At 43.5% G+C, this 26,154-nt stretch overlaps 1 protein-coding gene and 1 long non-coding RNA gene across 7 annotated transcripts; one reads left to right on the forward strand and one right to left on the reverse strand.

The window, feature by feature from the left end:
* The first annotated feature begins 1,928 nt into the window (after window positions 1-1,928).
* LOC136448281 (protein Wnt-8b-like) lies at window positions 1,929-16,682 on the forward strand. Of its 6 annotated transcripts, none has more exons than XM_066447634.1 (6): window positions 1,929-2,127; window positions 2,295-2,331; window positions 6,254-6,401; window positions 13,913-14,035; window positions 14,500-14,645; window positions 15,785-16,682. In XM_066447634.1, exons 1-6 carry the CDS (start codon window positions 2,051-2,053, stop codon window positions 16,352-16,354), a joined length of 1,101 nt encoding a protein of 366 aa, XP_066303731.1. In that variant the 5' UTR covers window positions 1,929-2,050; the 3' UTR covers window positions 16,355-16,682. The 6 variants fall into 6 exon arrangements, with proteins under 6 accessions (XP_066303731.1, XP_066303733.1, XP_066303732.1 ...); XM_066447636.1 differs by having other exon boundaries at window positions 6,266-6,401; XM_066447635.1 differs by having other exon boundaries at window positions 1,929-2,124.
* A 2,214-nt stretch (window positions 16,683-18,896) lies between these two features.
* LOC136448604 (uncharacterized) lies at window positions 18,897-25,437 on the reverse strand. Its single transcript, XR_010757906.1, has 2 exons — window positions 24,975-25,437; window positions 18,897-19,403 (listed from the first exon to the last, which is right to left on the reverse strand). It is a non-coding gene; the product is annotated as an uncharacterized lncRNA (long non-coding RNA).
* Window positions 25,438-26,154: the final 717 nt, after the last annotated feature.

The following is a 26,154-nucleotide window of genomic DNA, read 5'->3' on the forward strand; positions in this document are numbered from 1 at the left end:
TGTTATCAACCGACACCGTTTCTAATTATTCATAACACATTCCTGCCCCCTGCTAATGCCTATCCTTTGCCCAGAAAGTAATTACTTGTTTTTAAGTTAACACAGAATTTTACCTACCCTATTCTATATCAGAACAAGGCTTATTGAAAAAACTCCGTCTAAGATATTAAACGTTTACTTTCCATATGTCTTTATTCGCTGTTCTTTATCATATACCTTTCTTAGATATCTGTTCAGTGAAAAAAGTGTGTAATATCAAGAAGGTTTAAAATCTCCTTGGTAATATTCAGAGGAGACACAGCAAAAGGCAGCTTACAAAATCAGGTACAAAACTATCCTTCTGCACTAGAGGTGGCCAAAGAGGAACTGAACAACTCTACTTGCTTTGCTTATATTCCTACTCCGGTCGTATTTTCCCCACACAATTTGATCCAACCAGCAAACCACGTATGATAAGTTTCACTGCAAAATAGCGGCTTTATCGCTAAATCTCAGATTAGGCAGAAAGATAGTGTCGTCCGTCTGGGTTCTTTGAAAAGAAGTATCAATTTTCCGACTACCGGTATGAATTGGAGGCCTATATCTAATTAATAGAATTAACAATGCTGCTATTTGCATTATTTTACAACCAACCTATTCGATGCATTCCGTTTCCTGTTTGATTCTAAGAATTGCTTTCGGTAGACTTCCGTCCTATTGTCGCCGTGAACTTTGAGTTGAATAAAAAAAGAAGGGAGGAAGTTCTATTAACGGTACAGCCTTTTTTATCGAAATAAACGATAATTTGATCGATTTTCTTTCTTATAATTAAATGATCATAATTTCCCTCGTCTGGGAAAAGGGTCCACGTAAAGAAATAAAAAAATATCCATAGGTGCATTTTTTCCGATCGACGAATTTACCTGGATTTTATATATCCTGCGAATTGTAAACATGTCCCTCTGTATGATTGTAATGTTAATGTCATAGGTGGGAATCTGTGGGCTTTGTTTTGTTTATGACGCATTAGTACCTGGAACACAAAAGACTATCGGTCCCTCCCTCTGTCCCCTTTGTCTACAGAGAGTTGGTGTTTGTTGAAGTCGGGTGGGTTCCAATTCACACACAGGTAGAGTGATTTATTTGCATGGGAAAGCCGGGTGCGCGGAGAACTCGACCTTTTGATAGGCCGTGTAAGACAAGTGGACGGCAAATTTGTTTTCTGCGTTTGCGTCACCGCATGGTACATGTGTGTGCTTTTGATAGAATGCTTCCATTTCCTTTATCTCCATACAATATGTCAATAGAAAGGTCCCCCTTCCAATGCATTGATGGAGAAATGGAACAATAGCCACACGTAGACGTTCATGTACGATTATGATTATATCATGAGCAATAAAGAGGTAAAAAGAAAGATAACACTTATTTTTGAATTGAAGTCTTCAGTCTAAAGTGAATGCGAAAAGATACAATAAAATGATGAGAGTCAATAATGTGGCCTAACCAATATAGCCTGGATCAACTACCCTTTATTATTACTGACTACATCCGACTCTTTGTACCTCCTAGATCGGTTGGCATGAGCAAATTTGAGAGAGACATGTTTCTAGGATGTATTTGCGTCACAGACGAAACAAGTGAGCGCAGGTGAACGGTTAAGAGGAGTGAACATCTTCGAGCGTCTTATCGCTAACTCGCACACAAAAAGGGAGTGATCACCAAGCGCTTAAGAGCAACCCCCTCAAAGGAAACCGCGAAAATCTTCCTAAGACAATAGCCCAGGTATTCACGGCTTGGTTTAGCGAGAAGCGATTGTCACCTATCCTACTAATTTCCTCCACAATACCGGACCCGCCGGCGTTTAACTTCGGCGCCCTTTCATGTCCCCACGGACGGGCTGTCATTGGTCCACGCTGAAAGGCACCCTTTCAAATTCGCAGTTCACTCGCGGTGGGCAATTATTTATCCCGGGGTAGAAGTGGGAAGTGGAGTATTTGCGAAGCGCCGGTCTCTGAGTCAGCCGTGTGGAGTCAGGCAGTAGCTAATCGGTAGCTGAGTAGCGCCAGGCACGATGTTGTTCGCTCGAGTCCTGTGGTCTATGTCGGTCCTCTTTGCCGTCCTGTCGCGGACGGTGGAGTCAAATGGGTGGTGAGTGAAGTCAGTCTGCAGAAACTTTACAACAACTGCTCCTTTAATTTTCTGATAGAAACTATGATTGTTAATCAAATAGCAGAGAGAAGTTGTGTGTGAGACCACAGAGTTAGAGTTGTTGTTCTGACGGGAATGACGAATTTGTGCTTGTCTCCTTTCCCTAGGACTCTCCAAAGCAACTTCTTGATCGCTGGGCCCAAGGTAAGATCTACTCATATCATTTTGCCCTCCTATTTGTTAACAGATCTTAAATTACTTTACGACTGACCCATTCACGAATCGATATAAACATGGTGGCTTCTCCCTCTACAAAAGTCACATGGAGACCGATAATGGGGTTCCACCATTTAGTGTGTGTAATCAATTAACTTCCTCACGCGTAAAACTCAGTGAGTTTTAATCAGACGAAACATCGGAAAAGGTCGTGCAGGTAAAAAGGGGGGCAAAGCGTTTACATACGCCACGTGTATAGGCGCGCAATGTGGATGTGAAATGTGTAGGATTTATACAGGGAATGGCAAGTATTCATACGGCTTCCCAGTCTGTCTGACGTCTGATCAATCAACGGGGGGAGGTCGAGAGAAAGGCTTGTTTTAATGAGAGGGTCGCCGCCTGGCTTGTCGTCCTGTACCGCGCGAAGTGATCCGAATCGAGACCGGGCCTCTCAGGTGTTAATATCGAATTTAGTGCTTGTTTATAGAATGTATTTCAGCGCACCGTGTATGTTTACATGTTCCGCTCTTAGCCGGCTTTTATGCCAGCGTATAGAGCTTCTCTCGTCGGGTTTTTGATAGCCTCGGATCAGACTCGCCTAGGACACCAGCAAAACCTCCAAGACATAAAATGTTGCCTGCCAAGGACGAAATTACGAGTCTAGGCGCGACGGTGTCTGTGGGCAGCGGGGTGTGTGACGCCTTCTTCCCGAAACTTGCTGGATAACGTATCGGCGCGTAGCAATGTGTGTGCTCATATTGATACAGACCATGTTGTTATGTTTTCTTAGCCAAATCCCCCCTCTTTGTACTTACGTACCGACAAGCCCCTCGCACCAACTTCATATTACCGTGGATCGATACAAAATAGCTCCATCGCAAAGTAGAAATGTTTCTCCAATTCGGTTTCCTTCTTTAATAAATTTGAACTCCCTCCCGACCGTTGGATTATATAAATTTGTTTTCTACAAAACTTTTCAAAAACTTGATCATAATTTGCCGTCAACGTCTTGACTAGGTAAGGCAACAACAACAACAGCAACAAATAATAGTAATAAAAAAATCATTGGCTAGTTTATCATCTTTCGGAGCTTTCCCTGTATCTAGATTATGCAAGTCGTCTCAGATTTTTGAAAATCCAATTCTCTCTCTTTTCGCCTCTCGGACTTTTGGGACTCCATTTAGAGACACTGACATTACATGACAATGGGTCTTATTCACACATGTCCCACTTGTTATAAACAACAGTTGAATATTACAAAGAATATAGACACGCGTTTTAGTTGGTGTGTGTTTGATCTGTATCTGCGAAAGCTACAAGTCGGAAGTCATGGACGCTTGAACATAAGAGAGTGAGGCAAGCACCGCGGGTACTATCGATTCCTTGGTAGACTTTGTCCCCCTTCTTGTAGCGTCGGCGGCAAACCTACATAAGGGTTCTCATGAAATACTTGCTTCGCTGTCTCCACGGTGACGTTATTCCGAAACATGGCTCGGTTGGGGGCAAAATTTGGTCTAAAAAGATGCCGTTGTTCCTTTTTCCGTTGGGGGTTTTCTCGTGTGGGTCCACATTTTCGTAGTTTTCCCACGTCCAAAACTCCATTGTCATAGCTGACGTGGCCGTCAGATCATTACCATTTGTAAGGTCGTCATTTCTTCGGAGACCTTTATTGTGACGTACACAGCGTGCAAGGGGAATGCTGTGGGATTTATTAAGAAGAAATTCGATATCATATGATAGATAGTGTTTGGGAATGCGAGGTAAGTATGCCTGGTTAGGAAACTGCCCGGGGCAAAGGCACTATGACGAACTTGCTCGAAGGACACCGACACAAACCAAGTTTGTTGTGAAAACGTACTTCCCTATCTTCTGTGTCCCCAAACTGAAGCATCCCCCAAAACATAATGAATGTATCATCAACACACACAATTCCCGGTGCCCTCTCAGTTATTCAAAGCTTGCACGTTTCAACAGAACACTTTGTGATGTTTTGTTGATATTCTCCAGCGGCACTTCGCACTTTTGCGTTTGGGCACACGGCATGGCATGGCTTGTTTAGTAGACATTGTTCGTATCAACAGTCCTCCAATTACATTACTACACAGAATAGCGCAATGTTTGAAAACGATGCGGATAGATTGTATCTTTTCTTTCCGTATTGTTTGCCCCTTTTCATGTGGCAACACCCCAAACCACTCCTGTTCGACCGGCCACAGTAGTTTTGTGTTTCTTTTTTCCTTTCAGCTTTCGTACTTTACATGCAAGGTGCGATCGTACGTCAACAGAACATTAAGCGATCACAACTCAGGCACGGCGCGTAAACCACTCCGAAACACAAGATGGTTTAATAAAGCTAAGATATAATCGCCAAGAGTTAAGCACGATGCATTAGTGGCTATGTAATCCATGACCCCAGGTAACTCAAGCACAGAAGACAATGCTTTCCCTGTGTCGGACCGATCCTTGCTTACTGTAAACCCGTCCATGTGAATGCTGGCCATTGATATATCATCTCTCGGTCGCACTGATATTCTGATGGGGCGAAATAATGGATCTGGTAGCTGCAATATAAACAAACACGCACACGCCGCTTGCTCCGCTCAGATGGGCAGATATATTCCGTCCGCCTGACTAATACGAACTGACAGATGTTTGCGCTGCCATTCAGGGCACTCTTATCTTTCCGCATCTCTGAAACTCAAGTATTCGTCGATAATCGTTCGGTAGCGATGATACGATGATAAGACTGCGGAGCCACGGAAGACTGGCTGGCCGTACGTTCGCACCGCGATTTTCCCACGGAGACATGTGTGCACCAAAAACCCATCCATCAATTATGATTTTGACATTGACATCCGGTTCGGAGAACACGCGGTCTAAACTCGACGGGAGGACAATGTGTGGTACGCCAGTTGTCACTCACGTCATTTTAAAAGAAAAACGTCCTCGGGCTCTGAGCTGGCTATCTTTTACCATCGGTAGCTTCTTTTGTGTCGAGCTGTGACGAACAAATGCTCAACACTACAGTAAAACAAGTCAACAAATACCACTACTTCATTAGACGGTAGAGGGAGTCACCTGATACTAAATGCCTGGCAAGGATGCTTGAATCCAGGCGTCGTGAACTTTCCACTTTAATTTTTCGCGAGCCAACTACATGTGCTAACATTTGAAATCAATGTAGCGGCTGTCAAATCTTTGTAGACATTCTAGGGGCGTCGGTGTTAATTGTTTGGGGAGCGATTATTCGCGATTTTCAACACATGGGCCACTGGTTCCACTGCCTCTCGCTCAAAAACGATCTGCCCGGCATTGACAACCTGGCCAATATGTTGAAAATCGCGAATCCCCTCCCCCCCCTAATAAACGCTGGTGCTTATAGAAGCTCTGCAAAGTAGGCTATCCTTTCGTCGGGGAAGAAAATGTTCTCAGTGTAAATCTCACTGCAGTGTGAATCATGATAAGACGTCGTCAATGAAGACTGATCCCATATCGCGTTTGACAGACAGGACCTCCCTCGTGGTGTCCCGCGACAGCTCATCGGCAATACATCTATATCAATATTTATTAAAAATGGTTTTGTAGTCACATTTAAAATGGCTTGGGGCGCAAAACCCCTTTTGACTTAAGGAATAAACGTTTGAAACCTCCCTAATGTAAAAAAAAAAAACTAACATAGCCAGTCGCAAAAACAATTTTTTTTGTCAATTAATGAAATTATTCAACTGTATTTTTCTGTCATCCATGCTGTAACTCCTCTAATGGCTGACAAAAGAATACTTGCAGATATGTAAGAAAGAGTATTCTACTACTACTACCTATTTCTGTACTTACAAAATTTACTGTATGAGCTACTTGAATCTTTTCTCTGTCTCCTGTCTAACGATTGCGTTGTAATTTTGACCCCAAGTCGTCGTTCCAGGCGTCCTTGACGTACGCCAGCAGCGTGGCGGCGGGCGCACAGACGGCCATGGAGGAGTGCAAGTATCAGTTCAGCTTGGACAGGTGGAACTGCACAGACAACGCACTGTCCATGCTCAAACCCAACACGCTACCCGGTGAGTACTTTACTTCATATCTTCCTTCAGCAAGAAGGTTATGTTTTAGGTGCCATTCGTGTATGTGTGTGTCTCTCTCTGTGTGTGTATGTGTGTGCGTGTGTGTGTGTGTGTGGACAGCATAACTTGAGAGGCTGTCGATTAATGTTCATGATTTTTGGTAGGCGGGTAGCCTCCTCTGGTGCTTTTTTTGCCTTATAATACACTTAATGTGATATTGATGACCCCTTTTTGTTCCGGGTCGTTTCTGCAGCCAGCCCGTAACCATTTTGCCCCTAGCTACCATTTCTACCGGGCTAAATGATTACAGGCTGGCTGATGGTTACGGGCTGGCTTCAAAAAATGTATAATAAGACCCCCAAAAAAGGTCCGGTAGAGCCTGCTAGGTGGGTAGGTTTGGGGGGGAGACGAAGGTCATACTCCCGGAGGCTTGGTATGGTACTGCAGCGGACCTTTTATGTTTGTACGTTAGTTTGTTTGTCACCGGCACAACTCGATAAGCTGTAGATGGACCTTGATGATATTTGGTATCTTTTTAGATACATGTAACTTAACCCACGTTGATGCAAAGATATAGTCGGAAAAAAAATCAAGTTAGAATAAGACATATGTCGGACATCTGGGGATGTGCTATGGTCCAACATTGGGTATTCGTCTCTAATTTAAAAGTTGTTAAATTTTTCAAATCTGTCTTCCTTTTACTGTATCTCTCATATTTGGCTTGGTCGTCCCACCCACAGAGCCCTCCCATAGTGTTACATATGTACGGAAAATGTTGCGGTTTTGGTCTTACAGACCTGTGTCCTATTGTGATGACCCATAGGTGAATGGGTCACCCACCTTAACTTCCTGGGCAAAATATTATGCCCGGTGTAGTGGCTACCTTAGCCTGGTAACCATTCACAGGCCGACCCGGGGCTGTTTTACCAGCCCATGTTTTACTTGGCAGTGGCCTTTTCTGACAGCCTATTTTTCAGTCGGCCTTTCCATTAAACAATCCCGTAAAAATTCCCCGGCTTGTTCCGATGAACTGGGCGGGCAGACAACACTCCCAGCGCCGTAGAGATACCGGGGGGATCACGATGGTATGGTTACCAGGCTATGTCTGTTTTAGTGTTAGAAACGCAGTATGCAGTTTTTATTGTGCGCCAAAGGGAACTACATATAGCTCGTCTTAGTACGTTTCATTAATTTTCACACTAATCATTGTACAAGACAGGGCCATGATATTGTTAGTTGCATATCTCTATACCATCTAGTCAGAGGATGTATGAGCGGAATGCATATGTATATCCATGTACTGGTTGAAAAAAGTCACAGTGCATCAGTAGTGTAAGAACATCGTGTATTGATATTGGAGGCAGATAGGGCTGTTGTCGTATCGCCTGGCTTAGCTTGAACCCCTTCCGTGACAAACACCTAAGCTCGGGTAATCCTCCTCCCAAGTAAGTGTCACCTGTGGCCAGGTGCTCTAGTAGTAAGAGTGAAGTCTGCACCGTTAGGTTCCTTTAAGACACTGGGTCTTACATAACGTGTAGTAATAAGCAGTAATAGCACAAGTCGTGTTTTCGGCATTTCTTACACGCGTAGTCTCTCTGCTATCCCTTTCTCAATGTTGACGCGTAGATAGTACATGAGAAAGGTAGAACAAAGACTTGTTTTGTGGAAGACGACTTAAAAGCGGGTGTGTACCGTGTCAGGAGGGCTCGGGATTTAAACGTGTAAATTTGACTTCCGCAAACTTTCAGAGTGTTAAGTGCCCAATCAGAGATGTCTAGCGTGCCCTCGACAGGAAGCTAGAAGGCACAGCGTTGACCACATGCGAGGTCTAATGTTGCACCTGGAAACCTTACCTGTTGGTGTACCTGTGCGGGACGGGACGGAGGTACACAGGTGTTCTGTCAGAACACAACACGCGCCGTCCCATGGTCTACCTTACGTCGTTATTGAGGCGACGGGGCAGCGTTCCCCTCCAAATGTGAACCAAAAAATGGAGAAATTCTCTGCGTTGCGAACAGTTCCTGTACTTCGGCTTGTGATGGACAGGTTGCCTACTTTGTTTACTGTAACGTGACCGGAAAGAGCCCCGGCATTTGATTTCACTGCCATGTTTTGGTACAAATATCGCGGATAAAGGGATAAAAGTTGGAAATCCCTGACTTCCACTACAGTCACGGTTTGCACAACAATCAACGTTTGTTTTTTGGCCCGTGACTTTTTTTCACTGGTTGGCAGTGCGGGTGTGTTTTGGTGCAAGGGAACGGGGTACGCACAGACGCCTGACTTTGTTGATCTGGCTCTTTCTCTTGCCTTCAAAGGTATCGAGCATCTCTGAGAACAACACAAGTGCACGGTGCGTCGGGAAACAGGGGAGGGAGGGTTAGAGTTCCGCACCTTTGTACCCCCTACCATAGTAATCCTCGCTCGGTATTGATATTGAGGTCAGCGAGTCCTTCTTCTTTCGAGGCATGATTGATTTGTGTGTCAAGGTAATCTTCCTGGGGGGTGGGGGGCAAAACATCGCCACACAACACTGTCGACTGACTCGACTCTCATGTGATACATTATCATTGCCGTACAACACTAGACCGTAGAGATGTCCCTTTAGCTCAACCGGTAGCAGCCTCACAGTTGAGCTCCTGGTTCTAATTACAAATGTAGTTGCTAAATGGGAGACCCCAGAGACTCAGGGTCAGGACATCTCGGTTGGGGCTGTCTTTCGAAAAGGCTGTCTTTCGAAAAGGCTGTCTTTCGTAAAATGGGGGTCCTGTGTTCAAGGAAGTTCCCCAAGCACGTCAAAGCAACCCCTCCCTGTAAAAAATACACCGCTACTGAAACAGCAAGGAAAGTGCCATATGTGGCACTGGTCATTACAAGGGTCTGAACGAACAGCACAAGAGAGTCCACTGCTAGAAAAAGGAATGACCAACACGAGTGACTGGAATGTGAGAAGAGCAGCTAGCTTTATGATAAAAAATGAGGTTATAAATCACGTTTCTCTTGCGAAAATGAAAGTTACACCATTGTTTTGGGGACGGAACTTTAGATCAACCATCGGAAAGTTCAGACGGGATCACCGATGAGTCGGCACCGGTGATGTGGTCTGGGTCCATGCGGGACAACGGAAATTACCTGGGCGGTAAGAGATCACCAAAAAAGGGCTACCTTAATCTACCATTGGGATCAAAGATACAGTAACTAGGCCACCCAGAAAAAACTCGCCAACCGTAACAACTTTCCCACACGGTGGATGACATGGGTCTGTAAGTTCTGAACTAAAGACCAGTCGCTGGTCTTCGTCGCTTTGAGATTCGGGCGTGTCTCTATGATAAAGGAAAAACCGTCTGAGAATTAAAGATTTCAGTCTGCGATTAGCGCTGTGATATTGTTTTTAACATACTATACCGACACAGTACCTAGTAAGCAATGAAATAACAAATTTGCAATATCAAAACGCTATTTTATAGGAAGAAACTATTTGATTCCGATCCATGAAGCCATATGTGTTCTACATCATGAATTTGTCCCACCACACGCGTTGAATAGCACCCCATGTGTCGCCATGTTTATTCTGCTGTAGTTTTGCGATTTCTAAACGAAACTGCTAAACAACAACGCTATATTTGAACTCCTGTATTAGGTCATATGTACGGCTTAGCTGGGTGTGTAAGCTAGAAGCAAGCTGTTGGGGGGGCGATTCGAAGACCATATCCTTTAGATACTTTTGGCAAATATGGTACCAGCTGTAACCGAATAGACCAAGGAATGGACACAGCCGACTGTATCTAAGTTTCGTGATCGCTATCTAAAATTCGCATGTCAGCTCTAACTGTATTAATGTCCACATCACCTGTTTTTAAAAGAGGCCAAAGCCACAGGGATATGAATTTTCATCTCTTTTTTCTCGCGCTTGCTGGTATACTAAATTGTTTTTCACCTGGCCAGTCACATTCCGGGCCCCCGAGTCTACAAACATCCCGGGAGTTGTTTTTTGTAACAGCTGTCCTAGTTTCATTCAAGCTGCTGTCACATGTGTCAATACGCCTACATCGTCTTTATTATATTTATTAACTAAACACCTTACAGGAGCACTGACACATTCACATAAGTATTGGGGACGAGGCCTCTTTTATAAAACGACGTATGGCCAGCTGTGGGGTCGTGTTGACTGAAAGGGTGGGGCTGGAATCTCTCGTCCGCATTAATACGGGTGTCTAAAGACCCTAACATCCTGCTTTCTATTGTAACATTAAGTCGAATGATATTAAGATTAGGCTTAAGAGCACAGATTGTTAAAATCGTATGTAACTTATTGTCGTAGCTACGTCATTAGTAGTGATATAGTGTATTACCAAAACACTCAAAGCAAGAGAAGGCAAAATTACTCACGTTGGCGCTTACGTGTAAATGCAAAATAAACCAAGTCGAGTCGGACGTTTCAGATAGCAGCCAGTATCTTTTATCCGTTTTTAGAAAGATCTTACCCAGTTAGTGGATTCTGTGCGGAACGTCTGACTCTTTCGAGAATTTACCCAGTGCTTGATTTATTTTGTACTACATGAATGGTCTAGGTGGATGTCGGGCCTTCATTGATGCATGTTGATGTTTATTCAATCTGATCATTCCTGTCCAGAATACTTAGTTGTTTTAGTGTTTTTTCTGGAATCTCCCAACTGGTAGCAGCCTCACAATTGAGCTCCTGGTTCTAAATAGTTGCTAACTGGGAGACCCCGGTTCATTCCTTGGTCAGGACATATCGGTTGAGGCTGCATTCGTCTTTCGGAAGGGACCTAAAATGGTGGTTCCGTGTTCGGGAAGGTGCATAGAGCACGTTAAAGGGGAAGGGCTAGCAACCCTTCCCTGTGAAAATATACCCTGCTACAGATTCAGGCAAGGGAACTTGTTGACCTATGTGCCACTAGGCACTACAAGTGTCTGAACGAACGTTTTTTCTGTAGTGGAGTTTTTCTTTCTGGGCTTCTTGTTTTATATTCAATGTCACAGTGCCCAATTCTTTTATAAAAAGAGCAGGCAAATGTAGAATTGTGCAGACGATATCACAGCTAATTGTCTTTCCAGAACCATTTTCTTGTCTAGATTTCAATTTCTATATCTGCGCCCCTCCCTCCTCTCCGTGATAAACCTAGTCGTTCTGAGACAGTTTACGTAGCCATCCATCAGCGGCAGTGTAGTCTGACAGCAGAACACACCTCCGTCAGACCTGTCCGCGCTTCACCGCCTCTCAACAACACAGACAGGAAAGTCTCTGACACCCCGGACAAACACTGCACGTCAAACAACCGCCCACCTGTGCAGAAAATCATTTAAAGGGGATTAAATACTCCTTTACTGTAAAGAAATATAATATTGATAGCCAGGTACGGTGGCAAGATGACTTTCGGCAGGAGGACTTAGAGGCGGGCATGTCCCGACTCACCACTCGCTCTCTGCTCCTGATCCGATCCAGTAGCGGCGAAGCACGTATCAAAGCTATTATTTACACCAGTGTAGTATGTCAGAAACATAATAATCGTCTGGCTATTCACAGCTCTAAACCTGACGTCACGCGCTTTTATGATTTTTCACGGGGTTTTCAACACCTCTGTAGTTTGTATTCACGGACAAGAAATATTTATCTGTATTGGAGTTTTTCTTTCTGGGCTTCTCGATTTTCACGGAATGGCACAGTGCCCAATTCTTTTATAAAAAGAGTAGGCGGATGTTGCAATGTGCAGACGACATCACAGCGAACTGTCTTGATTCTCTCTAGAACCGTTTTCTTGTCTGGGTCTTAGTTTCTGTAGTTGGGAAAATGTTTTTCTTACAGGAGGACTTAAGATTCTATGCAAGCCGCGCCGTTTGAAGAGTAGTAAGCCCACAAAAATGGGAGGGAACAAGAGCAAAGGAAACAAAGTCAAGGACACAATGTCTTGGTATGTCAGAGGGAAAACCGAGCTGAAAATGCTTCCGCTGATTTTACCTGTGGGATGCGTGTAGGCAGTGGACACAGCGACCGCTGCAATGTGGGAATGAATGGGTGTCCGTGAGAAGCTTTGGGTTGCCGGTGCAGCCAGGTGATGAGGGATGTGGGGAATGCCCACACGCGGGATAAAGCCTCTCCACGCCGCTGTTAGCGCCGTGATGAGCGGAACGCCACCCATTCACCGCCCTGTCAATCAACTCGCTCTTACCGTGCTCACAGCTAGGGCTCCTGCTTTATGGGCCCCCATTCCACTAGACGGAGATCGCGCTGCGACCTCACCACGACCTGAAAATTGGTTTTTGTGTGACCCTACACTTCATAATTGGAATATCATGCAAGATGTAAAAGTATAACTGACAAGAAAGTAAAAAGCTAACTGGGAGACCCCGGGTCAGTTTTGGGTCAGGGCATCTCGGTTGGGGCTGCGCCCGTTTTTCGAAAGGGACGTAAAATGGGGATCCCGCTTTGGAGGAAATACCTCAAGCACGCACGTCAAAAGGGCTAGCAACCCCTCACTGAAAAAAATCCCTGCTACTGAAACAGCAAGGAAATTTGCTACCCTACGTGCCACTAGACAGTACAAGTGTCTGGACGAAGTTTGCAGAGTTGACTATGGAGCAGCTGTGTTTGTCAGATATTTTCCTCGGGTCTAGACTAAGTACCATGGAGTTCAGTGATACAGATAATCGGACTGCGTTCTGCTTGTCTTGTTCTGCCATACAAATCCGAGATGACGGGTCCGGTCCGCTTGATTGACACCCGTCCACCTTTTCGTTCTATTTGTTTAACTTTTACCTCTTCGTTCTATTTGTTCTGTACGTTTGTGTATTCAGTATTCTGTAGCAATATCCCTTGTTTTGATCTCTTAAGGCAGATGATAATTAGTATGAGACTACCACATATATAAACATGCAGACACTGGACAAACAAAACGAAGTGCTTACAGTAGGCACACATGTAGAAGTGTCGTTCTAACAAAATCAAATGCTAAAACGCTCCTTCTTGCTTTTTTTGTGACGCCTCAGGGGCGGAGACATTTTTACCGTATTAAGATCGCTCTGATGATATTCAGAACATTGCACGAATGCATCGATAATTCGAGAAGCTGTGGATGTATCTGTGTGCCATTTGGTATGCGTGTAGTTCGATTGTGGACCTACTGGTAGTTTTCTGCGGTACCGTCCGATTTTTGTATCTCGTACACTGGACATGACTAAACGGTCATGATTCGAATGGTAGATAGCCCCTGGATTCGTCAAGAAGTAGTATATGTTAACATCATTTGGGGAAGGTATGAGGATGTGGAACTCTAGTTGTGACACATGTATACATAAATCATGCAATTTAGGGCATACATAACCGAAGTGCTATTCAAACGCCTTTCTTGTTACGCTTGTTAGACAAAGACACATGCTTTTCCCATCTGCTTGGCTACAGGCAGTAATTTCGCTTACTTCTATTCCACAGTTCTTGTCGGGGAACTGCGTTTTCCTCCGATGATGACGTCATTTTCCTTTCTGTTTTACAGCCAATCGGGAGACGTCTTTCGTGCACGCCATAAGCGCCGCTGGTGTGATGTACGTCCTGACCAGAAACTGCAGCAAGGGCGCTTTCGAGCAATGCGGGTGCGACCAGACCAACAACGGGAAAAGTAAGGGTGACTTTCCATTTCAATTCTAAATTTCCTGGCCAAAGCAACCACTACAAACTTTAATTTCATTTCCGAGATTTTCTCTCTGTATTTTTCGTCCGTTTTAACGGACTTAAACGTCTACCCATGGGGTTCCCTTGTTCGAGGAGGTACTTTGAGCACGGTAAAGGGGAAGGACTAGCAACCCTGCAAATGAAACAGCAAGGACACTTGCAAGTGAAACAGCAAGGACGCTGAGCTAACCACTACAAGGGTTTGAACGAACGAAAGAACGAACGAATTACTCTTTTGTAGTCTTGCACTTTTTGACTCCTTCGCGTCCTCGTGCAATACTAGGCAAGATTTGATTGGAGAAGACTTAACACCCCCACATATCACTCTAAACATTTCATGACTGTAGGGTGGGTATTATTTCCCCCTCTAGTTTGAGCATCTTTCTGATGATGTCTGTCTATTTCCAACAGAAGCGGAAGGCGGCTGGACCTGGGGCGGCTGTAGTGACGACATCTCCTTCGGAGAGAGCATCTCCAAGAGGTACTCGGACGGGGTTGAGAACGGCCAGGACGCCCGGGCAGCCATGAACCTACACAACAACGATGTGGGCAGGAAGGCAAGTCACCTTTACTCAACCTTCTCCTGCCTGATGCTTAGGTCCCAATTGCGCCGGTGCCCGTCGGGGATGTAGCCCCCGCCGAGGCCCAAAAGAGATTTGCGTGATGAAAAAATGTTCACCGTTTTGTGCTATTTCGCGCCATTTTACGAATTTTTTAAAATCGCAATCTCAGTCGACAAATTGATCCAATTTGCGAACTTGCCTGGCGTAGTTTGGCGCAGTTCAGTAAGATACCCACTTAATTTTACTCTTATTACTTCTCATCGTTTTCAATATGTCCACATCTTAAACAGGAACACGAGCTGAAATTGCGACCTCATTATCTTTAGCCTTCATTGCCCAATGTACATAATTAAAGACACGGCCGCGGAGTCTTAAATTAACTCTGCGGTGACCTTCGGCGCTAGAAGTTAGTCTAATCCGCTGGTATTACGCCCCGAAGATTACATCTTTCCCACGGTAGTGATAGTCTGTCTGGTCGGGCTGTCAGTCCACACCTCCCGCCGATAAGACCCCGTCCTTCGGCGCAACTCAGTCGGAACAGCGGGGCTAGCATTCTCTCCGAACTTTCGATTAGGTCTATTCCACTTCACGGCGATCGCGCTGCGCTCTGGCTGCGACCTAAATCAGATTTGTATATCCATTGACTTCATAATTTGAATATCATGGAAAATAAAAAAGTATCATTGAACAGACAACAAAAAACACAAAGCGTATAACGTTTCATTTCTTATCTATGAAATTGGTTGGGCGCTCTGTTAAATTCTTGGTCGCAGAGAGCGCGCGGCGAGAGCGCCGTCCTAGTGGAATGGGGGTATGATGGATTTCCATCGTGCAACACATTGATATAGTACGAATACTTTCCCACTTTCGTAAACATCTCAATTGTTGAAGTCATAATTCTGAATTACAAGCTAATAGCAGATCCCTAGGCTAATAAATTAGTTGTTCGTGTTTTCTGGCCATACTTTTCTAATTCGGTCAACATCTCGCCTTTTATAATGATTCAGAATCATAAGCTAATACTTGGCTAGAAATGAAAATAAGGTCTAAGAATGCAAGCTGCGGGGAAATAATCGATAGGTATTTTCCATGCGATACTAACGTGTGATGTTGGTGTTTTTCTGTCCGCACAGGCGGTGAGACAGACAATGAAGCGGGTGTGTAAGTGTCACGGCGTGTCGGGAAGCTGCACCACCAAGACATGCTGGCTCCAGTTGGCCGACTTCCGCGCCATCGGCGTCTTCCTCAAGAAGAAATACAAGAAGGCGGACAAGGTGGACTACGTGCGCGGTCAGCTGACGGAGAACAACAGCGCCAGCTCCAAGAGGAACACCGGGCTTAAGAAGGACATGGTGTTCCTTGAGGATTCCCCCGACTACTGTAGGCAGAACCTCACCGTAGGGTCACGGGGAACTCTTGGACGTGAATGCCTCCGCGGAGGGAAAAACATGGACAAATACGAGAAGAAGAGTTGCAAGCGCCTTTGTAAGGACTGCGGATACGTTCCGAAAAGGATCACGACTGAAGTCACTAGCAGCTGTAACTGCAAGTTCCACTGGTGTTGCTCGGTCAAGTGTTCGCAGTGCACCAAGACCGTCACTAAATACATCTGTGTGCAGCGGGAAAGCAAGAACCGAAGGAAAAACGTCCGGAAAAAGTCCAAGCAGCGAAGAAGAAACAACCTGAGGGGTAACAACAACTAGATATACCCGAAGAGTAACTTTGAATGAACTTGTTGCTTGGACACGACTCTTTGGCAACGCCTCTGTGGCGCAGCCATAGCGACAAACCATTAGATGGCAGAGTCGGAATAACCGGAAATGAAACATGTAGTGGAAGAAGAATTCATTCTAATTTATGCCGGAAACGGAAATGACGTGGAGCCCACGTTCTCTGACGTGAATCTCTTGACAGGTTCCTAGTGATGTACATAATTGTCAAGACTACATAACTGACATTATTTATTTGGTGAGGTTGTACTTGCCCAAAATGAATATTTCTTCTTGTAAATAAATGATAAACTACCTCCTAGGTGATGACTGTTTCTTTTCTCTTCGGGCAGGTAGCCTTTTTTACCTCCGTGAAAACGGAGGTTTTGTAGTCAGTTGGTGTGTTTGTTTGCTTGTTTGTGACAGTGGTGTGTGTCCGTAGTTCCACAATTGACATCTGAATGCCAGGCACTTAGACACTAACAGGAAGGTGGGTCAAAGTTGCCAGATAGGTCCCAGTAAGGTTTCAGGAGTAGGCCCTAGTTTTTCCCATCGTGCAACAAGTACCGTTGGCCCAATTCCAGGATGTTTTGAAGTGTGCTAGTGTATTGAAGATTATTGACTTTTATCCTCGAGTTTTAGATATAAATATTTTTGTCATTAATTATGAAAATCAGCCTGATTTACATTGAATGCACAAGTTATGTTCAATATAAACCCAAAACTTCTAAAATTCGTTCAACCTTTTTCAGTTATCCAGTTTCAACAAAAAACGGTATTCCTGAGTCCATAAGCTTCCTACCATTCAAAAATCGTGACCTTAGTATAGAATGCTCAGAACATGAGACATCTAAACCATAAGTTCCTCTGCAGTACCATAGAGCGTCGTTAGGTGGTCCATAATCAAACTTTGTTTTGTTGGCACATACCAAATATTCTTGAGTTATGATATTAAACCACTTACAAACAAACGCTACAGAAAACATAACCTTCTTCTAGAAAGTATTAAACGACACGTAAATTCGCAATGTCTGTAGAGTCATTGCAGTCCATTCAGAGTTAACTAGTTTGGGATGAATAACTGGTGAGCTCTAAATTCTGGTTCAGTCACTGACGAAAGACAGCGGATGCTGTCCGAAACGTCTGACCGTTTGCAAATTTTGTCTAATTGTCTGAGTAACTGTTCTCTTGCGTATCTTACTACCTGGATGTCTAAACTTCATCGACGCACCTCAGTCGCAGTTTAGGTATTAGCCCTGTGTCGTACATGACACAGGCTGACGGAAGGCTGGTACACTTGGTGAGTTCAGATCCTGTAGTTAGCCACACAGGATGAGAACAATAGATTCGTGCTCTCCGTTTCTAACCGAACAAAGGTGCACGAAGACCAGGTTAACCCATGCACAAGCCGGTGTTTTGTCGGCCGTTGTACGGATCGCACAGTTTGCTGAGCCCGCCAGATTATTCTCCCTTTGGCATCACTGTTCCCGTTTGTCAAATCGCCGGCATTCTCCTGCCGCTGAAAAGACGATTGCTTCCGGGCAAAAACCTAGCTACCGCACATCTTCGCCATTGTTCTTCCTCCGTGGGAGTCGAGCGGGCTGACAACCTGTCAATGGGCACGTCAAGTTCTCTTAGCCGGGGGAATGGACCTATTTTTTCAAACAATTAATGAATAATTAAATCCAACCGGTTGGAAGTGCTCATTCATATATAAAGTGGTCTTGTTTTCCAAGCGCTGCAATGGTAGCTGTCAATCAAAAGCGTGTTTTTGTGGCAGTGTTTGGGCTTTTACAAATATCTACAGTTAAGGCCAAAGCAAGTCAATGTTATGGATGACATCAGGACGCGCATTGCTTTTTGCCTGGTTTCGAAAGAAAAAAAAAGAATTTCTGTAATCCTCCGGCAATGGTCAACATACTGAAAATGGGAAATATGATGTCATCACCGTGAAAAACCTGTAATCTTTTTATGGTTCTTTCACACATCCGTTCTGCAAATTACTTACCGCCACCGTGAAGTTAAAGGTAAATGAAAATGTCCATTTTCCTTTCACCGTGAAATCTTGCTACCATGGAGATAAAGTACATAACAGTACCCCATTCCCACATCAGACCTCAATCCTAAGAACACACAAATTCCTGACTTCGCGTGCCCGCTGGTTTTTTACGCGCGGAGGGCTCCGAGAATGCTGACTATTTTGTTTGGGACAGGTAAATACGGCGATCTGTGTCACAAATAAATACCATGGGCACGCAGACAGACAAGTCGAGCGGCTCCAGTTCTGTAAAGAGTGCAGACCCACGCAAAGTAAAGGTTATACCGGAGGGGGGCAAACATGGAAGTGACAGGGCGGTCCACAGACAAGTAACACCTGAAATATTGGTGTTCTAATTTTACTGTAGCGACGAGAAGCCGAATTATAACGTCACACTAATCAACAACGTCGTCCATAGTAAGTTCATGCACAGGACACCATTGTTTTAAAAGAACGTCACACGAACCATTGTCCTCAATGTCCACGACCACATCAATATATTTCCAGAGGTTATTTATATGTTGTCCATAGTTGTGACAAAAAAAATCAATACTAAGAACAGAAGTGCACTGTTTTTACAGCACAATCGCACCAACAATGGTTAAACGAGAGACACAGGAAACTCCTGTGCGATAAGAGTTGCTTGCAAAACAACATAAACCTGCAAGATGGCGCTAATGATCGATAATGATGAACCTTTACTTGTTACCGCGTTGTTGTAAAACTATTGCTGCTTTTGACGTCACACGGTTTGCCGAATGTACAGTTGTAAAGCAATGAAGGACAAATGGATGTTAATCAACCACGTGTTACTAACTGGAGGCATGGCACAGTCTTAAGCATTTTTCATAGATTTTTGAGCTGAAGTTGCGACAGTCTGCCCCGGATGTTGGCCAATGTATGTGGCGGGAGAGTCAGTTGAACACACGTGACCGGGTCAGGACCAATCCCGTCCTCAGCTTCCATGAGCTCCGGGTAAAGGACCAACAACACCATACGGAATATCTGTGAAGAGGGGAAAAATAAACATGTATCACTTCCGCGAAGTAGGTATTGCTTTTTGCTTGCCGACTAAACTCTGTGTGCCCGGAAACAACTTCACCAAGTTGGTGACTGATTGAATAAAAAATGTTCTTATATTCACAACCAAGTATTTACAATTAAAGAGCCGACGTTTCGATGACTGTCTCACTCTGTCATCTTCATCAGGACAATGCTGACTGGTTCACAGTGACTAAAGCTATGTGTCTATTAATGTAACAATACTTAACGTGTATTGTTAGCAATAACACCTAGCTTCAGTGCACCACGAACCAGTCAGTATTGCCAGTAGATGAAGATGACAGACAGTCATCGAAACGTCGGCTCTTTGTGAATACTTGGTTGTGAATAAAAAAAACAACCTTGCTATTCATTCAAACTGTATGTACCATTGCTTTAGTTTGTAGCTTGTGTACCTGGCACTCTATCACTAGATATCAGTCTATTTGGACGCTTCATTTGATTAAATTATTAGAAGTTAATATGATTCCCACACCTTCCGGTTTATCGGGATTGACGGTGACAATGTACTTTTTTCAGCCCCTGTGTCACGCCACACAACTGCAGGACACTATATATACAGTAAGGGGCCAGCTAGTCTAATGGTAGTGGACTTTGCATGGCAATGGCTTAATCATCAAATGTTGCAAGGCAGTAGCTATAGGTGGCATGTTTGCTTTTGCATAATAGATATCTACCGATATTCCTCTCTTTCTCAGTTACATATGTCAACTGTTTGAGAGTCAAATAGCGGATTCATAATAAACTTTCCTCGTTACTTATGCAAGTTAATTATTTTGTCCATCATCACGTAAGTTATCTACATACCAAAAATCATGACGATCCGTCACCCCCTTCTTGAGTTATTTTCTTTCAAAATTCTAAACAAAATCGACTCCTGTACATGTAGTTCCAAAAAAGCCACTACGTGGCCCAAACCTACGCGACTTACTTTTAAGATTAAGAGCTATCTACTACTCAAAAATCATGACCATAGCATGTCCAGAACGCGAGATATCGAAACCCAAAGTTCCAATACAGTACTATGGAAAGTCGCAAGGGGGCCAAAATCTAATTATTTCGAGATCTCAAAATGACCTACCCACATGCCAAGTATGAAGACAATATATCCATGCATTTTTTAGTTATAGTGTTCACAGACGGACTGACACACACACAGACGAACACTGTGGGAAACATAAACTTCTCAGCGAAGGCAATTAAAAACGAATGCTACCCAGTGAATGCATTTGCAAGATTCTCCCATGTCCTGTAGTGACTGATTGAATTGTTTTATTTTAGTGCAATGTTTTCTTCTATAGACTTAAAATGATTAACAAAGGAGACCGAACTATACAATGAAATTATATTGAGGACTGACTATTTTTGAAAATGTACACCTTTCCCGATAGAATTTAAATACTACATAGTACTAGTACTGCTTCACAATGATCACCCAACAGAATGTTCATAGGATTTTTAATATTAAGATTTGTAATTTTCTTCAACGCCTATAGCTACATTAGTGACATCAACATGTCGGCAATGGTAGCAGAGGATATTGCAAAACACCAGGGGGCGTTTTTCTTTGTCCTCAGAAATTAACAGCTGCAACGTCGACATTGACGCCCCGCAGCAGTGGTTCCGTATGGAAGAGCTCCGTTCAAACGACACCATGCGATTCTCACTCAGGGAATAGTCATTGAAAGTTAAAAGCCATTCCCACACCTTTCGGTTTATCGGGATTGACGGTGACAATCTACTCTCTTTGAATTCAGTCTCCATGCCACGCCGCTCAACTGCAGGACACTATATATACAGTAGGGGCTAGCTAGTCTCCTGGTGGTGGAGTTTGCATGGCAATTCCTTAATCATTAGGATCGGACTTGAATACGTGTTGGAAGTACCCAATCAGTAGCTACGGGTGGCATGTTTTTTATGACACTCAACGCCTACTAGTTGGTAACACCAGCCACGACGGCAGGATGTTGCGAAACACCGCGAGGGCTTTTTCTTTGACACCTCCAATGTCATTGACGTCGCTCAGCAGTTCTTCCGTATGAAACACCCTAAAATTAAATCATGACCCCTATCGCTCCACGTTACATCGCTCGCGAATATGAAAGAGCTCCGTTCAAACGACATCATGCGATTCTTCTCTTATATCCCAAAGTGTAAATTTTGCACTCATAGATGTTCAAAGCCCAATGACCTCAAATCTGTCAGGAAATAACCCTTCATATACAAAGAGATCCGTTAATACTGCCATGTGACACGTGCAACAAAACTGTAAACCTTTTGTAAGCACTTGGATACTCTAAGATGTAAGACGTTTTATTCTGTAATGCTTAAAGTTGTCAAATCGTTTATATACTGTAACGTTATGCTCCATTGTAAATATGAATGTTAACTTCTTAAATCAGTATGTTACCGATTGTGTGTTTAATGTTAGGATCATGCTTTTTCCCTGGAAGTGGCTACTGACAGGATCATCCTATCAGCAGTAGACAGGATTATCCTGTCAGCAGTGCAAATGTTTCCACTGCTGACAGGATTTTTTCTGTCAGCAGCGAAATGTTTTCTACTGCTGACAAGATAATTTCGAAAATCTAAATTTTCTGATAAAAAAGCAAGTGTTTGCCTGCTATTCCTCCATATACTAGAGACGTACAACTACAAATGACTCATTATAACTACTTACCTGTAGATCAAAATCACACGTGTCTGTTGATTCATGGGATTTATTGTACATGTACATGGCAAAGATTCAGTAATCAACAAGCTCAGTGGGAGAGAATGGTGGGTTCTTTGTAAAGTCCGTTTCTCAAGACTCGGTTCGACCGACTCAGTTTTCAGGATACAAAGTGAGTCAGTTGTGACAATGAACGGCTGTAAATGTTACTTGCACGTCAACTCAATAGGGACAGATACACGTCAATCGTGGCTAAGTTCTGCGTAGAAAGCTCGGATGGGAGTAGCCGTGGCGACTCGAGTTTGCTTGCATATTACACGTGTCCTCAATCTGATGTCGCCGCGGCTAGGGTTGAAGTAACCTGGCATCCAGTCTAACGTGGATTAACGAGGCTCTCTTCGGGGCTGAAGGGGCTTTCCTCCGCAGGGATAATCTTTGGCGCCCGGTACGAGTTTTACACAGGATCGTCGTGCGTGGCAAACTACCGCGGCAACTACTACCGGGTGCCAAAGATATCTCAGCAGCAGAAAACACGTTACACGCTAACGCATGTTGAAATTTGGCGGCTAACATAACAATAGTGACAAACCAGCACTATAATCATCGTCCTGAATACGTCCTATGCATCGGTTTACGCCCAGATGAACACAGTCAAAATTGTGAAACATCCAGTGAAACACCAATATCCGTTGGTACAGTAGCATATGCCAACAATTTAAAAAAAAAAAGAAGAAAAATCATGTCAGTAGTCTGCACTGCTGACAGGTGACAGGATGATCCTGACAGGATGATACTGTCAGCAGTGTAGATTTTTCAACTGTTGATAGGATGATCCTGCCAGCAGTGCAATTTTTTCTACTGCCGACAGGATGATCCTGTCAATAGCCTCAGGCGTTTTCCTCAGGGTTAGCCCTTAGAAATAGGTTTCGCTAGTTGGGCAAGCCTGGCATGTAAATACAATGTACATGCTGAACCAATAAATAAATAAATAAATATACCAAGAATCTTCGAGAAATCACATTCAGGCAAGTTATTTGGAAAACAACCCTGTCATCAAACATGTTCTTTTCAGTTCGGCCATTCTAATATCGATTGATGAAGCTTAAGCCTGGCAATAAACATTGAGTACACCTGTGACATCTATTTTTAGACATACTACAAGGTACTTTTCAACTTCGTAAAATAGATCAAGTGTATTTCTTAGAAAAGAGGATAACGTCTCGAATTTTCGACTGTCCTTCAGCACTTTTCCCAAGGAGGTTCCATTGTCTTCCTCAGAATTTAAGCAACCAATCTCCGTTTGCATAGCCATTGGGTCAGACAGGTCGCTACAGCAAAGGGGCTAGCAAGTCCATTGGTAGTTTGCATTGGTTGCTTGATTAGATCATCAGTACTTGATTGATTAAATTTTGAAAGTGCCCTCTCGCTCATATTTCCTTCTCTTTTTTTACCGTACGGGCATGTGACGCTCATGACGTCAGCAACTGGTCAAAAGTGTCAGAGAGTGTATACCGCCCGCCATTTCTGTTGAATGAAAATTTTCAGTCCTAGCTAGTCATGATAATATTGATGGCGTCATTTTACCCGCGTTTTTTGGATACAACTGATTCATTCACATCCTTAAGCTTGCACTCTAAGCGAATGAATCTGTTTCGAGTTTCATCAAATTGTGCGAGTGATTGAATGAATGAATTGATTGATTGATTGATTGATTGATTGATTAATCAAGAGCTGTCTTGTACATTTCTGTCCAACTGACCCTGAGTGCAGGTCACAACAAAGACATATTTATGAACCTAACACATGTTGGTACGAGTATTGTAGGCTAGCATGTAGTCTTCTTCTCGCTTCTTTGTAATGGTGAAAATGTACGAATGTTTGGGTTCAACAACTAGTACTGTAGTCGGTTTAGGAGGAGGCACGAGGAATATAGAATTTTCAGTGCTACTAATATATCTATAATGAGGAAATTTACTTTCTATATAACTAAATCGGAGATTTCCATCTTTAACATGTGCTCGTCCTCCTCTACCGTTGAGGTGCAGAATTGACAGATTCTTTGCTCTAGAGGAATTCGGTTGTGCCTTCCTAATTCAACTGATTCTTAGTTTAGCGATGGTGGTTCTGTGTTCCTACATTTGTAACTTTCATATACTTTTCTTCATTGTAAGTAGATTTAAGTAATCTGTATTTCGAAGTTGTTTTTTTTTTGCAGTTGTTCCTTTGCTATCGTTATTAATGACGGTTAGAAAGGTCTGAGAATTAGTAGATGATGTTCAGACGTTGATATTAGGTACCTACACCTCCGCTTTAATTGGTGGTGTTTGCGATTTCTTTCACGTCGTGCGTCCCGTGTACAATGGAAGGCAGTTACGCACGTCCCCCAGCGGGAGTTGATCAGAAGCGAGAAAAACATTTCAGTTCACGTTGTTTGAATGAAATCTTGTAGATGTATTCAAGGGCAAGGCCATCCACGCTCAAGCTGACAACCAAATAAGGCAAACAGATGATGGTTCCACCGCTAAGTATTAAACCACTTGCTGAAACTTGCGCGGCCCATTTGCGCGAAGTTTGTCGTTTTCGTCTACACAGGCCAGGGTCTACACAGGCCAGCTCCTCGGCTCCAGAGCCTTTTGGGGGTATTTGGCATCTTTCCACCCACCGCAAATTTCAGGTTGATTGGTCCAAAAATGGCGGAGTTGAATCCATTTGAAGATTTGTCAGGAGGAGAAGAAGAAGAAGAACATGCAGAAAAACAACATGTCTAGCCATACTAGGTATGGCGAAACATAAACATTTCATGGAGGTAATAAACAAATAAATAGATAAACAAACAGACGTACGAGGTAGCAGAACAGCAGCCACATGCCGAAGCTGACACAGCCGACACACGCCCTGAACAGACTGCCATAATCATCACGGTCCCGACACCTGCTGCAAACATAACTCCCTTCATTCTCCTCCTTGGGTTGTGCCATCGCCTTATCGCTTGATGGTTTCTTTGCTTGCTTTTGCCTGTACAGCTTTCTTCTGGTTCTCATATTCTTATGGCTCACTGGGATGGCGAGAAAGATTTCTGGCTGTGTTTATTTATGGTATGTAGTGAGTCGACTCGTATGGTGACAACGTTTACCGTGTTGTCACTAAAACAAAGAAACAATGGAATGACTGTCAAATGTCAACCAATCAGCAGTTGTCAAAGTTAACCACGTTCCAGAACAATCAGAAGCTTGCCGGCGTTCTATGTCGTAGCTCTCTAAGTTTTTGAACAACAACAACAACAACAAAAACAACAAATACGTAAGTTCTGGAATACCAAAGAGCTGCTGATTTTGGTCAAAAAATATGTATGATCAATATAGACTAGACTGTCAAAGTTGCTTAAAACTTGGTCAGCTATATGGTGTGACTCCCAAGAAGTGGGATAAGTGAGAAAAAAATCGAGTTTTTTTTCAAAGCAAAATAAAACGTAAGTACATATATCCCTCCAATATATTCCAGGATATTGAAGAGATCCATAAATTTGACTCGAAATATAGACTTTCAAAGATGTTTAAAATTTGGTCGGCCATTTTGTTTATCCTTTAGAGTATGTCAACTCTAACTTCTAAAAAAGATCATATTGTACTAACAGCTAGATGAAGAAAGTTACTATCTTCCTAGTTAGTCAATGTTTCTTGGAATATTCGTACGGACATGGTCACATCCATAGCACCAACATGCATAGGTCACGCAAAATTCCACTGTCTTGTTACAGGAAAAAGACCCGTATCGGCGGTTGGTTCTCTCACAGCCTGCTTGGAAACTTTACGGCATCAAAATCATCGTGCAACATCCTACGACGAAAATAACCACGCTGTTACCATAACTTGTTGTGCTGAAAAGTTGGTCCCATAGATTTATAGATTGATTGTTGTCTGTTTGGTTGACGATGGACCTAGTGTTCCGTTATATCTGTTAACTGTTATACAACCTGTGTGTCTAAATCTGACGATCTCGATTATTAAACCTCCTTTAGCACAC

The sequence above is a fragment of the Branchiostoma lanceolatum genome, chromosome 14, assembly GCF_035083965.1.
Source record: "Branchiostoma lanceolatum isolate klBraLanc5 chromosome 14, klBraLanc5.hap2, whole genome shotgun sequence".
NCBI classification, from domain to species: Eukaryota; Metazoa; Chordata; class Leptocardii; order Amphioxiformes; family Branchiostomatidae; genus Branchiostoma; species Branchiostoma lanceolatum.

Excerpts from the sequence above, each read along its gene's own strand:
- LOC136448281 (XM_066447634.1), top strand. The coding sequence starts at position 2,051 with ATGTTGTTCGCTCGAGTCCTGTGGTCTATGTCGGTCCTCTTTGCCGTC. Across the intron at positions 2,332-6,253 it reads TCTTGATCGCTGGGCCCAAG|TCGTCGTTCCAGGCGTCCTT; the intron begins GTAAGATCTACT and ends TTTGACCCCAAG. Across the intron at positions 6,402-13,912 it reads CAAACCCAACACGCTACCCG|CCAATCGGGAGACGTCTTTC; the intron begins GTGAGTACTTTA and ends TCTGTTTTACAG.